This window comes from Bombyx mori, chromosome 1 (genome assembly GCF_030269925.1).
Source record: "Bombyx mori chromosome 1, ASM3026992v2".
NCBI classification, from domain to species: Eukaryota; Metazoa; Arthropoda; class Insecta; order Lepidoptera; family Bombycidae; genus Bombyx; species Bombyx mori.
Genome location: NC_085107.1, coordinates 9,800,645 through 9,816,029, shown reverse-complemented (window position 1 = coordinate 9,816,029; position 15,385 = coordinate 9,800,645). Strand labels below are relative to the sequence as shown.

The window sequence follows — 15,385 nt, the reverse complement described above, 5'->3', positions numbered from 1 at the left end:
AATAAGCTTGATATTGAAAATAATGGCATCAATCAAATAACATTAAAACACATATTTAAACATAATACTTTATTAACAAATTATGTATTTTTTAATAAACAATATCACGAATAATATATATTTATTTTTACTGTAATAATTTATATACACAAAAACTTTTATAATGTTTAAAATAAAAATGAAAAATTCACTAAATTGTTAATTTTCACTAAAAAAAATTGTTATTTTCCCAATATTTAGCAGGACAATTTAAACTACATTATATTATGTGACCCAATAAAAAAATAAGTAAAGTTTAAAACCTTTACGAAAAAAGTAACTAATTTATTTATATCATGAATAAAAATACACAATAATGGTCAATTTCCTTATACCATAGTTTCTAATTTCGATATGAAAATATCTAATTAACTACTTACATACCTGGTTTAACCAAAATACTAAATAATTTGAACAAAACCCATTCTCATAACGAGGAGTAAAAGGCTATTTCATTTAAGTGACACTTTTGCTACTATACAAAAGAGTAATTTAAATTTTAAAATTTGGAAAAAAAAAACATAATAAAAAACATATTGAGCTATTTGAATGGTGTGAACAGAATTGAAGTTCAATTAAAAACATCGAATTGTTGATACTAATCACTACATAGTATAAAACAAAGTCGCTTTCTCTGTCCCTATATAATCTGTCTGTCCCGATGTATGCTTAAATCTTTAAAACTACGCAACGGATTTTGATGCGGTTTTTTTTAATAGATAGAGTGATTGAAGAGGAAAGGTTAATATGTATAATAACATCCATTAAATAGTGGAGAAATCAATAATAAATCATAGTTTACGAAGCGAAGCGAGGGCGGGTCGCTAGTATCAAATAAAACGGATCTTTAATTACAAAGATAAATGTCGCTTAAACCAACTAGCCTTTCACCTCTCGATATAATCTGTGTATTGGGTCAGTTACTATAATAAATTGAACAAAACAAAAATATCTCACTGTAATTGCTGATAAGTACTTATTATGACAAACAAACAAAAAAACATCTGAATCACATATTAAATATATTTTGCACTTTAACCTGTCGCAACAGATCTAGACATAAGAGCGACAAAGCTTTTTTTAAGTTGAACAAATCGTCTTTTCGCATTAAAAGTGTACAATTTAAAAAAATATTTGAAATTGAGTAAATATGCGGAATCATATTTGGTATCACCAGTTTTTTTTTATAGTAAATACTGTCAAAAGAGCGTAGTTTACTTTTAGTTTTTTTTTAGTTTACCTATGTTTTGACTATGATTACTTCTACATGTTTCAACATGGGTAGTATTTAAATTGTCTATAAGTTTAGATGATCGAGATTTTATCGGTAATTCGGTAAAATAATAAAAAGAATACCAACCAATAATTATACCACTTATGGTGTCAATATTAGACAAGAAAACAATAGATATATTGTTTAAAAACCATATAAAACATAATAATAATTTTTGTCCTTATTATCCTGTTCAGAATAATAGGCCATAAGAACAAAAGTTACCTATGTAAGTACTGTCATATGTTTTTGCCACGTGCGCATTTTTTAATCAAATTTCTTATTTTGTTAAAATTACGTTAAGTTTTCATTATATGAAAAAACCAAGTTACTAAAACCGCGTACCTAGAAACCGAATGAATCAATTCCAAAATTGTTTTTGCAAAAAATAGATCCAACTTTATGCACCTCATGTCGAGAAATAGTTGCGACTATATTAGATTAAAAACATAATTCTAAAAACAAAAACTCATGTGGAATGTTCCAACAAACGTACTGAGAACATTTGACGCTGATAATTCCAGTACAATAAAACGGTAGATAATTAAATAAATCGGTATATTAATATATATTTACAACTTAGATTATAGTATAGTCATGGTCTTATCCATTTTGCACACAATATTAATAAAAACTGTGGCTGTATGTACAATTGCTAGTTTTGTACGACCCAGTAAATCCGATTCGGTGTAAAAAAAATGAATTATTTACACTATTTTATAACACAGGGTAACAATTTTCATTAAAATGATGGTTACATATATCTATTATATAATTTATTTGATGTTAATTAAATGTGCAACGATGTTAGTGCGATAGGGGTGTGTTAATCCGATTTATACGTTAATCGGCAACACGAGATATGTCTTGCCATCAACAAAACAATAGTGAATTAAAATGTTTATCGACGAGATTATAATATAAGAACGAATAAAGACGAAAATTTTTTTTATGACATATTATTTAAAATATTTCAATAGTAGTTCTCAAGTATATAGTACCTACTGAGTAAATTATATTGTTCTTAAACTTTTTTGTGTAACAATTAAATTTGTTAATTTTCATGTTTATTATTAATCAACTGTCACCCCTCTCGCACTGCTTCGTTGTCTGAGAAACAGTCGTTTTTTTAATTGAAAACGTTAAACGATACTGCCAAACTATAATCACGTTAAAATCATAAAAAAATATATTTATATCTCATTTTTTTCCCAGAATTCTTATCATATTTATTGCTCTTAAATTAAAACAACTAAAGTGGCAATTACTTAAAAGGCACGAAAATTCTTAACAGTGTTATTAAATCTTAGATTCAATTATGTACATATTATACACAGCATTTATCTTGTTTACAATATATATATTTTTCTTTCTTATTCGCATACGTTCCCGATGTATTGAGTGTGTCAGAGTTCATCGGGTTTATTTTTATTTGCTTCACCCGTATCTTGAACACTTTCTTTCGGTGCAACTTCTGACGGACCCACAGGTTCGATGGTAACTGATTGCTGTATGGTTTTCACAGAACTTGTTTTACGGGCTACGTTATGAACGAATTCCCCCTTCTCTAAGTGAATGCTCTCAGCGATTTCTTCGGCGCATGAATTTTGCGTATTACCTTCTTCGTTCGAGAGCGACAATTCGAATTGAGCAACCAACTGGCTTAGAACCTTTTTTAAATGATCGAAGGATTCTTTGTCCGCCGGTAAGTTCTGTGAATCGACCACGGCCTCGCAGCCGCCTTCATCGCAGGAATTATCGTAGTGCTTCTTTAAGTTTTTAAGTTCGCCCACGGTCACGGTGAGCTCGGGGTTATTCTTTAAAGCGTTCGATAAATATTCGCCTTCTTTCGAGAACAGGAAAACTGCGGGTATTTCGATGTCGTCGTTACCGTCGCCGGACATCGCGAACAGAGCGGTCGTCTCGTGTGTCGAGTCCGGAATGTTGTCTATTATGATGGCCAGTTTGACGCCGGCCTTTTGCATGTTTCGCACTTTCTGAGCGAACGTGCAATGGCCGCGTTTCGCGATACCGAAACCGTTCGAAATCTCCTCTTCGTTTTCAACAGGGGTGCACGCGTCGATAGGGGTCACGAATGTAAGGGTGTTTGTGTGGCGTTCGTTTCCTGTTATTTCCTTCCCGAAGTGCGCTGGTCCGGCAGGAAAGATTTTATCGTCGATTTTCACACCGGCCGGTATGACTCCGTTTTCGAAATCACTAAGCGAGTTCCATTTGGCCATCTCCCGCATGAACGTCAAGCCTTCAGCGGCGTCTTTCGCCGATTTAGCCTGAAAATGTAATAAGCAATATTTTTTAGTTATATGATACTAGCTTTTGCCCGCGACTTCGTCCACGTGGAATAGTTCACAAATAGTGATTTATTTTAGAACAAGTTTGGTTAACCTTAACATATACGCATATGCTGTCGCGGACTTTTTTTAGATCTTGTAAAGGGGAACAATTTTGTCATACATTATTTTAGCGAAACTTTAATCGTGTCTGCAGCGTACGCAGCGGAAGCTCTCAAAAGGGAAAAATACCCCGATTTTGAAACATTCTTTATTGGTGCTCCGCTTGTATTGGTCTTAGCGTGATGTTATATAGCCTATTATAGCCTTCCTCAATAAATGGGCTTTCTAACATTAAAATAATTTTTCAAATTGGACCAGTAGTTCCTGAGATTGGCGCGTTCAAACAAACAAACTATTCAGCTTTATAATATTAAGTACATATAGGAAAAAAAATTGGGTATTTGCACTAGTTTCGAAAAATTCATAAATACTAACAATACAAGTACAATATCAACTCAATACTCACTGTGTTGATAGTATAAAGCAGCTGTACTCTACCATCGGGAAGAGTCAGTACTGATATACCCATGTCGGAGAGAGCGTTAATCTGGCGAGGGTCATTGAGTGGACGCAGCCTCGCCGGCGGACGCGCCGCGGTCGAGCCCAGCAGCTGGCGCATCGGCTGACGTACTTTCTCGGGCACAAGCGACGCTGTATTCGGGCACGTTCTAGAACAGTAAAGAATATTATTCGTTTACGCATCGTCGTGGCCTAAAGGATAACCCTCAGACACAGCCCACTGAGTTTCTCGCCGGATCTTCTTAGTGCATCGCGTTTCCGATCCGGTGGTAGATTCTGCAAAACACGGCTCTTGCTAGAGTTCGTGTTAGCAACATCGTCAGGTTTGAGCGCCGTGAGCTCACCTACTAGTTAAGGTTACGCTGAAATAGCCTCTCAAGGCTCTCAACTTAGGTAGGAAAAAATAAAATAAAGAAATAAAGGATAAGACGTCCGGCGCATTCGTATCGAGCAATGCACCGATGTTCGAGTCCCGCAGACGTACTTTACAAATGTTCACGGTTGACTAAAAATCAAACCCGCAAAATTATAATTTGGGTAATCCCTGGTGGTAGGACCTCTTGTGAGTTCGCACGGGTAGGACCACCACCCTGTCTATTTCTGACGCGAAGCAGTAATGCGTGTCGGTTTGAAGGGTGTGATAGCCGTTGTAACTATACTTGAGACCTTAGAACTTATATCTCAAGGTGGGTGGCGCATTTACATTGTAAGTGTCTACTATGGGCTCCAGTAACCACTTAACACCAGGTGGGCTGTGAGCTCGTCCACCCATGTAAGCAAAAAAAAAAAAGAATAACTTCGAAAATAGAATACATTACTTTCTATATTTATCTTCGTCGGGATCGTCGATCTTCAATGTGAAATACGACGTGTTCTTTCCTACGGTTGCCAACGACAGCGGCAGGAAATGTGCTTCAGTTGTCAATACGTAATCTTCCAGTTTGATCGGGAAATCCTTCTCGTCGCCGAACAGCATGTATAAGTATTTGAATGTCTCCGCGAGCACGAACGAGTCCATTCGGTCCTCGTGTGCGCGCGTTCTGACGTCATTCACGGACGCGTATCCGCACGGCACGCGCGTGTGCTGCTGCAACGCTTTCAGCACGGTCTTGCCGACTTGCAAATAGTGATCGTCTTCGGTGGCGCGATGCAAGAAATAAGTCGACTCCAAAAACTCTGGCCGCAACGGATGCTGTCCCCAGTGCACCTGACAACATAAACCTCACTCACAATACATAATACAATTGACAACTTTCAATATATCGAGAAGTGAAAAGATATTTATTTATTAACTAGCGACCCGCCCTCGCTTCGCTTCGGAAACATTAAAACACACATGAAAAAAAAAATAAAAAAAAAAAGTAGCCTATGTTCATCAGGGACAATGTCGGTTTCTAATGGAAAAATAATTTTTCAAATCGGTCCAGTAGTTTCGGAGCCTATTCGAAACAAACAAACAAACAAATCTTTCCTCTTTATAATATTAGTATAGATACGTGACGCAAAAACTTTGTACCCCTTTTTTACGAAAATTACGCGGACGGAGGAGTATGAAATTTATAGAGAACTAGCTGTACCCGCCCGCTTCGCTGGGCATTTAAAATTAACATTATTATTTCTCACCCCCCACAAACATTCTCATCACTAACGCCCCCGCAACTGGTGTAGGGAGTCCAACACTCATATAAATATTAGCCTATCCATTAAGTACATGTATTTTCTACATGGATACCAAGCTTCAAGTCAATCGGATGCATGGTTCAGTAGTTATAACGGAACATCCGTAAAAACCACTGTAAATTTATATATTAGTAGAGAATATAGAGAAGGAGTGCAGAATGTTAATATATTTTTTAATTATGCATAAAAAATACATTAAATCAATAAAAAAAAAACCATTGCACACACTACGTATTTGACACACACACACGAATGCATACTATTTGTTTATTGTCAAACTTTTCTTATTGCTTATAGTATGTGGTCAAATTGAGAATAGAGTAATATTAAAATAGAGTAAACTTATAATTTCAATTAATTATAGTCGAATTTCGAATACCAGGGGACCATTAGTTTGGTTTAAACGACATTTTTGCAACTTTACAGGAGAGCTATTGAAAGGTTGAAATTTGGAAAAAATATATAGCACATACGGCGCTTTTAAGGGCACAAACTTATGCAATTTTTGTGAAAACAGAACTGAGAGTATGAGAAAATACATTTTTTAATAGTTATCACTGAGATGTCTGCTTTTACAGATGAAGTTTAAAGTATTAGGTTAAACTAGCTGACCCGGCTAGTGAAAGACTGCGTAGTGCCCCAATCCATAAATAAATTACCTAAACTTTTGTATAAAATAAACTTAAAACAAACAAAAGGAATCCGTCCGACGGGGGATACATCAAAGGGAAAATAAAATTGTAATTTTTATTTAATTCCGAGTATTTTCAAATTTATTTATCTTTTAAACCTTCTCTGGACTTCCACAAATAATAATTCAAGGCCAAAATTAGCCAAATCGGTCCAGCCGTTGTCGAGTTTTAGCGAGACTAATGAACAGCAATTCATTTTTATATACATATATAGAGATATTATTGTTTTTATTTCTTTAGTCTAGGAGAACTATATAAGAACTATAAGATGTTAAATTTTCAAACGTTACTCCTAAAAAAAAAAAAATTGCATAAGTGACGTCATCGCACCGTATGTGCGATATAAAAAAAAACTCCTTCAGCTATTTTGAAATTCAATTAAAAACATCGATATGTCAATGCTGATACCAAATAAAACGCACCTTTAATTACAAAGGTAAATGTCGGATATTAAACGAAATGTTGCTTAAACCAAATAGCCTTTCACCCCTCGATATGATACATCAAAATAAGTATCGAACGCGTTTTCACTTTAGTGTAAGTGTAATCTTCACATCTGTGTAAACGTTTTAAATTTCCTTTCCTTTTTTTAACAAAAGAACCAATTATATGCTATGCTAATGATTTTTAACATAATTATAACATGAAAACGAACTGCTCTTATTTCAAAAATTAGTTAATTACATGTGACGTCATTTGTGGTAAGACAAACAAAAGGTTTAATACTATGAGCATTGATCATAACGTTGAATACCAACGATCACTCACATATGAAATTATATGTTATGATTTACCTTGACGTATTCTTTCACGTGAAAATCCTTAGATTTTATTCAGTGTTTTAAAATAAATCATTAATCTATACCAATATATAAATCTACAGTGGTTTTTACGGATGTTCCGTTATAACTACTGAACCATGCATCCGATTGACTTCAAACTTGGTATCCATGTAGAAAATACATGTACTTAATGGATAGGCTAATATTTATATGAGTGTTGGACTCCCTACACCAGTTGCGGGGGCGTTAATGATGAGAATCTTTGTGGAGGTGAGAAATAATAATGTTAATTTTAAATGGCCAGCGAAGCGGACGGGTACAGCTAGTATTCTGAGAATAGTAATCGAGTGGTTAATAAAATAGATTTTTTTTTTATTATATAGTTTTAATGGCTATGGAATACCTGAAAGTCGGAAGTGAAAGCTTCCGGTATGAAAGTGTGCCTCTGCATTACTTGGTAGAGCATCTCGTGAGTTTCGACGGCCGGTCGGACGTCGCCCAGTAGTACCTGTAGCCCAGGCCAGAACGCCAACAGGGCATCCATGAAATTACGGGACTGGAGATGCGGTCTTGAAACATACAATATCTTTTGTTCACTTCGATTCGCAACGATAACGGTTTTTACCCCATAAAATAATAATAAAGGCTGTTTTTTTTATTGCCCTTGTGGGCAGACGATCATTCGGCCCAAGTGATGATAAGTTGATAAGTGGTCACCGTCGCTCATGGACGTCAGCAATGCCAGGGACAGAAACAAGCCGCTGCCTGCTGTGTTGTGCTTTAATATTTTTTGAAGTGAAACTTCTTTAGAATCGTTCTGATTTCAAACTCGATGAAACGAAATGAAACGAAACGAAAAAATTAAGAAAACCACAATACTACAGATCGAAAAAGAAGTTTCACTTCATTCACGTGCACCAAGTTGCACGCGCACGGTTTTTTTTTTCTTTATTAGAGCGTATGGTTCCTATTAAGTTAAATCGGCTGCCCCTGTACTTACTGTAATGACCAAAAAAAAAGAAAATTGTGTACGAAATTAAATGACGAAACTAAACGTTGGTCGGACGTTCGTAATTTAACATTTTCGTATTGAAAATTTCAAGAAATAATTGATCCGATGTATCCTATTTATGTATTTGTGACGATTTTTGAAACAAGATTTGTAGAAATAATTTTATTGGTCATAAAATTGTAATTTACGGCAATCTTAAGCGTAAAATAAAATTGAAACGAATCCGTGTGAAAAGTGGATTCGGTGTTGGTTATGCTTAGTAGATAAACACTGACTGAAAAAACAATTGAAACATAATAAGTTTAGGTAAAACAATTAATACAAGTTTGTCAAGCGATTTTCTATCTTATTTCTTTGAGAAATGTGCAAATTTGTGAATATCGAATTAAAACGGATATGTTAAAACATTACTTTATTTTATTGCGTTTAAGGGTGAACGACCTCGCGGCCCACATTATTATCGAATCCAATAGGTATCATCACAACTTGAATGACGTCACTCACGTTGAAACAAGAGGTAAACTCAGTTCAAGGGCTGTTCCACTCTTCAAAAAGGAATGCACGAGGGCTTCGTGGAATAATAGGGATGATGGTAACCTTACAACAAGCCCTACCAAGCGTACATGAGATTGCAGTACGCTAATATGCATAGCGCCGTCGTCCATTCACTAGTATCCACCTTTGTTGCCTTTTACGACACCCACAGGAGCACATGAATCAGTACCATTCGAAGCCACCAGGTAACTAAGGATTCTATGCCTTGCGATTTCAGTGATTATAATCGAATTCCGATCATTACGCGAACACTAGTAATACATCGATATATTATTGTATGACATTAAAAACGAATCAAACATCCTTACCGGTGCATGTGCACGGCCAACATTACGGGACCTCTACTTATGTACTTCATGATGGCGTTGTAGTGCCTAGTAAATCGGGCAAGATATTTTTCATCACCAAGGAGTATGTATGCTTTCAAGCAATATTCATAGTAAGAGTCTATTCCGGCACCGACTCCGGAATCTTTACGAACCCAGTCACCGGAGTGAATGTTTATAACTGTCCCCATGAGGTCCGAGGTTCTGAAAATAATCATCAATTTATGTGCTTAATGATTTCACGAAGATGTCAATGCTGTTGAGGCCAGTAAGAGATGTATGACTAAATAAAGCTGTATATTCTTCACGTTATTTGTTCACCAAAAGCAGTCAAGATCCATTCGGGACATCAGTAATGCCACTGATACAGGCCATTGTAAGCCGATGCCAATAACTGAGGCCAAATTTTGAAGACGAACGCCCTAGCCTTACAGGACCTCCTAGAGACCACATTGCGACCGCCTAATCAGGACATGAGATTAAAACCTCTATTGTATCGCATCACAATTGTTTTATTTTTATTCCTCCATTGTAATTTGAAAGAATCGAAAAGCTACGATATTTTAATCACAAATCCATAATATTAGGTCTGCACTACTTTTACTATAGTGTTCTTGCCAAAGAGAAATCATGTCAAGGTATCCGTAGTATACCTACTAAAAACGAAAAATTATCGGTAAATCGACAATTAAGATCACTCAAGCGGGAAACAAGACCATTGCCTTTATTTTTCGAGTACCTGTGTCTTATTTTCCAGAGACGATCCATAGATTTATGCGCTTTCTGTTCGTAAATAGGGTTTCCGGTGAGTCGTGTCAGAGCTGCCATCTCTAGAATCATCGTTCCCGCGCACGCAGTGCATGTCTCCCGTGATTCGGTTAAGTCTCGTATACCATGTCTGAGGTTTATCTGTATTCATATAATATACGTAAAGTAAAACTGTACACACACAAACACATTCTTGGGAAATATTAATTTTATTGTAACAAGACTGCGTTTCGTAATATTCTAGTTGCAAATGTTGTCTCAATAACTTTGGCGGCATTTCCGATAACAAAAAATACAAACTATTCCTAATACGAAGAAAAAAAAATTTCATCTGTTCGTATTTTAATCGCTGGGATTCATCCGATTGTGATGAAACTCAGTGTACAGATGTCGTTGGCACTTCATTGAAGGTTTCTGTTGCAGATAGTGGCGCGTGTTATTATCGAAAAATGGTTGATTTCATACATTTCGCGATAGTCACAATGGAACGGAAACGTGGTTCACTAGTTTTGTACCATTTATTATTTGAATTGAATTCAATCATTTAATTAATTTTAAAACATTACTAGTACAAATTTACAAGAATTCGACTTAATGAATCGTGAACAATAAAATATTAAAGAAAATAAAGACGCATTTTTTTTTTAAATATTACATAACAAATCATTAATTATAGTGTCCGTGTTCTTTGCATTCACACATCGTTCTTCTGAGAGAGTTAGTTCTAACTTTGTACATTGTTGGTGACACTTGCGTCAAGGTCTCACATGTAAAACTAGATATGTATAAGTCGCACGCAATTCGTAATCGTCATCTGTTATAACTGGATTAGTATATTTTTAATACATTAAACTCCTATACTTTAATTATGCATTGTATAGTCTCTGTAATTCACCTTTCCATGAGGTATGCCAGTGGATGTATTGAAAGCAGGTAACAACCTTTTCCCTAAATCTTCTGCCATCGTCAACAATTCATTGTTATACCATTGCAATAATGGAATATCGCTCTTCAACGTTTCCGCCAATACGTGAGCAGACAATAGACCCCTAAAATAATAATTAATCAGTTGTATTAATATTTAAAAAACTAAATATTATTGTATTAAAAAATAAATATAAGGGCGAATCATCAGGATTTCTTCATTTGAGTGAGGTATTAAATGAGTTACTAAAAGTCTTTATGAAGATAAACTTTCGATAAGTGATCAGTCTCAAAATAACAAATGAATACCTATAGTAATGAAAATGACATTCAACTTCCCAACCCAGAATTTTCTCTTGTGTTATGGTTACCAGAATCTTTTACGATAAGTTACAAGACAAGTATAGATTATAAATGTCAAGCCTAAATACCAAATACGATTAACAAAGATGTTCTTCTTCTTTCTTTCCTATTACCCTCTGCTAGCATGTATCAAAGTTTGGGCTTGGATCAAATTTTTCCATGATAAATTTTTTTGATATGACAATTCAATGTCAAATTATAATGAGAAGATATATATACATACTTATAATGTAATAAAATTGTAAACATCGTTTGTTGTTATTTCAAATTTGTGCTTGTTAAAATAGACATTGTCTGAATAAATTTGAATTTAGAACACAAATACCGCCACCAACCTTCAGACCTTAGGTCAAGATACACTGCATTAAAATATCAGCTTTCCTGCTAATTGCAGCAGAAATACTAAGGATCTGATTAGATCTGATTAGATCTGATTAATAGTCACAATCCTCAATACTTGTGTATGTTATTCATATTTTTCACTTACCCCAGCATCCTAATATTTGTTTCAAAGACTGAAACAACAATATCTTGGTCAAAAGAGACATCTTTTATAACGAGTTGGATTGCATGATTAAATTCCGAAAAGTCCCCCATCACAACTAAAGTGTCTAAGCTGTCCACCAATGTCAATGAGAAACTAAAAGCAAAAATATTAACCAAATTTCAAAATTTTATAATATGTATATTGTGTACATTCTTACAATTGAAAATAAGTTTTGATAGTACACTAATGAAACATTGTTCTCTGTAGTGCTATATTTGTGTGATATCATTAAAACTTTGAAAAGATACTTACTTTCCTAAAGCATCATCCATATCTCCACGACTCGGTGTAATTCCTTTCCATCTGCCCTTGCAACTGAGAGGCATCAGTTCATCAGCTGGATATGCATTCTCCATGTAAGCATGATAAGCATGATAGAACATCTGCCTTGATTCATCTCTACAAATATAATTTACATATAGCCTCCAGGTTGCTACATCATAATATTGTTAAATACAACATCAATGTATTCTGTACTCGAAACAGGTGTCATTAGAATTCAAATATTTTGCACATCATGATGATATCTTCATTGAAAAAATAACAAACTGGTATTACTATTGCACTATTTAAAAGCTACAGTAGGCATCAATTTCTTTAAAAAAATGTAAATCTGTTTTGGTTTTCATTGTCTCAAACACTTTTTTATTGCTAATGTAGGTAGACTAACATAGAACCCACTTGATGGTGAGAGTGATCACCATCACTCACAAACAGTAGCAATGCTTAGGGCATAGCAATACTGCCACCTATTACTGAGGACTTTTCCTGATTTGAGAAAGAGGTTAAGTAACAGTGTCTGTAGCATCACTGTATAACTAAATTTCATTTAGTTTTTTTTATTTATTACAATAATTAAAATTGGTCTAAAATGTAACAAGTGACATTGCACTTATTTCAATATTTTATTTAAATTTTAATAAATTTTATCTCCAGTATGTCTTAGAAAAATAAATTGCAAATCAAAACAATGCTCCTTAATAAAAAGTGTACCAGAAATATGTTTTTTTATGAAATTGCAGCAATGTTTTTTAATACAATTATATAAAAAGTTAATATAATACAGTTAGTGTGGTATGTACATGTGTATATAGAGAGGATATGCATATGACTAGGAGATGTATGGAAATGGTAGTGCAAGGTAGAGTGGGAAGAGGTCGACTGAAGAGGACATGGATGAAGTGTCTGAATGACGATATGAGAGAGAGAGGAGTGAGTAGTAAGATGACAGCTAATAGAAGAGAATGGAATAGATAATTCGCTGTACTGACCCCACCTAGTGAGATAAGGCTGAGACAAAGAAGAAGAATTTAGAAGAATACAGTATTTAGAGTACAAATCAATAGTATCTTGAGTAGCTTTGTAAGCACGGATCATTTTGGAAATGTGCTTTTACAATGGTTGTAAATGATTTAAAGTTAGATATGAGCCAGTTGCAATTGATTAAAGATACATCTTGGTGACAAAATTTTAGGTTTTAATCAATTTCTTACGTTATAAGGGAATTCAAGAAGCTATTAAATACATTTAATGCAAGGATAAAGATTGAATATACATTATTTTTACAGTTCTTAATAAATACCTTAAGCTTAGTCTCTCCGCCTTTGACATACGTAATCCTGAAGTTTCCTCTTCGGTTTTAACCAAAACGATCGTAACGAACATTATTAATAAAACGGGGAAAGCCATTGTAAAATACAAACTAAAAAAACCTTTCAGTTTAATATGAACTCAAATTATTGAAATGGTTTACGAATAAATAGAAAGTTGAGGAAAATAACTTTTATAAAATGGATACATCTGTTTCCAAAACATTAACATTTCATTGAAAATAAAAGTGTTGTGACAATATTAAATTATGTATACATTCTGAAATTAAGTTCCAATAACTTCAGGACACCTCATAATCATTCTTGTCAATTGAATTTTTATAATCCGTCAATTTTTTTTCTCTAGTCGATCATCGGTACAGGCTAAGAAAGCATGTCCCATACATTTCTATCTTCTAGAGAATTTGAACATTTTCTTAAAGCAAATATCAACAGCGCTAAACAAATAGCATGGTCCTTAAATTCTCCAATTGAATGAATTAAAAGATCTTAAATTAAATCGTAGTCAATTCAATCATTCAAGCATTCATACTTTTGTACTATGGACATCCCTAGTGCCGGAAAAACGAACGACAAAGTTCGCCGAAAACAAATCTAATCGTTGCTTTTTCTCTAACAATCGAGTATAAAAGCGATATGTTCAGAAGCATTTGAGACAGGAGCATCTTACAATAAATATACGCCCAAGTTCTATTCTATTCGATTCTATCACAGACAGACGTCCATCGCTGCACATACACCTCCTCCAAACGTCGTCACAAAGATCGATCCTACGCTGCTTGCCTCCAGCGGATTCTCGTGAACGTCATTAAGTCGTCAGTCCATCTTGTGAGAAGCCTACTCATACTACGTCTTCCAGTACGCGGTCGCCAGTCACGGCCATCCATTCTACCAGCAATATGCCTTGCACACTACCACTTCAATGTCGCAATCCTTTGAGCTATGTCGGTTACCATGGTTTTCCTGTGAACCTCCTCATTTCTGATTTGGTCTCGTAGGAAAACTCCGAGCATAGCCTTCTCCATTGCTCTTTGGGTGACCTTGAGTCTTCTGATGAGGCCCATTGTAAGCTATCCCAGTGCTATAATATGTCATCACTAGCAACACATACTGGTCAAAGACTTTCGTCTTGAGACACTGTGATATTAATGATGAGAAGATTTTACGCTGCATTCCGAAGACTGCCCATCCAAGATGGTTTCGACGATTGACCTCTTTTTTTTAAGCTGGATCTACATAGCGCCCAGGTTCAGTAACTTATATGTTATAACGAGTAAAACAGATAAATAAACTATCTTACTAGTTTAGTAGTAGTAAAATCGTTTAGAGCTTATGTAATCAAATGTTAAACGATTCAGCCATCTTAAGCTCGGGCAACCACTTATTACCGACTAGAACGTGAGCGTTACAGTATATTTTTTGTAAGCCACTCTGTACATTCAGTTGGTTTTAGATTTTAGCCACAGTAGTGATGCAGCTTAGTTAGTCATCCCTTCGGGGAGTATCACACTAGCGTACTCCGATTACCAGCCAGCATTTATTTATAGTAGGGCATATTGTAAGTCTGCACGTAGTTCTGCCGCAAAGCAGAGATGTATTTAAGTCGAGACAGCTGTAATCCAATGCAGTTGAAAGTTCATCCTCATGTCTCAAGGTAGGTGGTGGAATTCACTATATGATCTCCATAAGCTACACAAAAAATAGAAACGAATGTAAAATTCTTTTTCTGCCTTTTTTACCTTGAATAACAGTATATTTGTTCTTTTATTTTAACGAATTCACTACATTATAGTCGCTGTTTTTTCTTGCATCGAATAAAGGTAATGGCAAGTTCAAAGGGCAAGAATACGGCTGTCTAAACGCATGATGAAGTGGTTATCATGCTTAAAGACAACCAACCTTTACCTACTCTACTAATTAATACTATGTACCCTGTATCCTTAT

General features: G+C 34.9%; 1 protein-coding gene across 1 annotated transcript; it reads right to left on the bottom strand.

The window, feature by feature from the left end:
- Positions 1 to 54: 54 nt before the first annotated feature.
- LOC101740377 (ER degradation-enhancing alpha-mannosidase-like protein 3) lies at positions 55 to 13,913 on the bottom strand. Its single transcript, XM_004929815.5, has 10 exons — positions 13,414 to 13,913; positions 12,084 to 12,230; positions 11,772 to 11,924; positions 10,893 to 11,046; positions 9,969 to 10,138; positions 9,212 to 9,433; positions 7,740 to 7,905; positions 5,001 to 5,389; positions 4,130 to 4,331; positions 55 to 3,600 (listed from the first exon to the last, which is right to left on the bottom strand). Exons 1-10 carry the CDS (start codon positions 13,518 to 13,520, stop codon positions 2,719 to 2,721), a joined length of 2,592 nt encoding a protein of 863 aa, XP_004929872.2. The 5' UTR covers positions 13,521 to 13,913; the 3' UTR covers positions 55 to 2,718.
- Positions 13,914 to 15,385: the final 1,472 nt, after the last annotated feature.

What these genes read in the sequence shown, in the direction of transcription:
- LOC101740377 (XM_004929815.5), bottom strand. Translation starts at nt 13,520, where the DNA reads ATGGCTTTCCCCGTTTTATTAATAATGTTCGTTACGATCGTTTTGGTT. An exon ending in CTCTGGAAAATAAGACACAG is followed by an intron (nt 9,434 to 9,968) that starts GTACTCGAAAAA and finishes GATTATTTTCAG; the next exon opens with AACCTCGGACCTCATGGGGA. An exon ending in CTTTCACTTCCGACTTTCAG is followed by an intron (nt 5,390 to 7,739) that starts GTATTCCATAGC and finishes TTATGTTGTCAG; the next exon opens with GTGCACTGGGGACAGCATCC.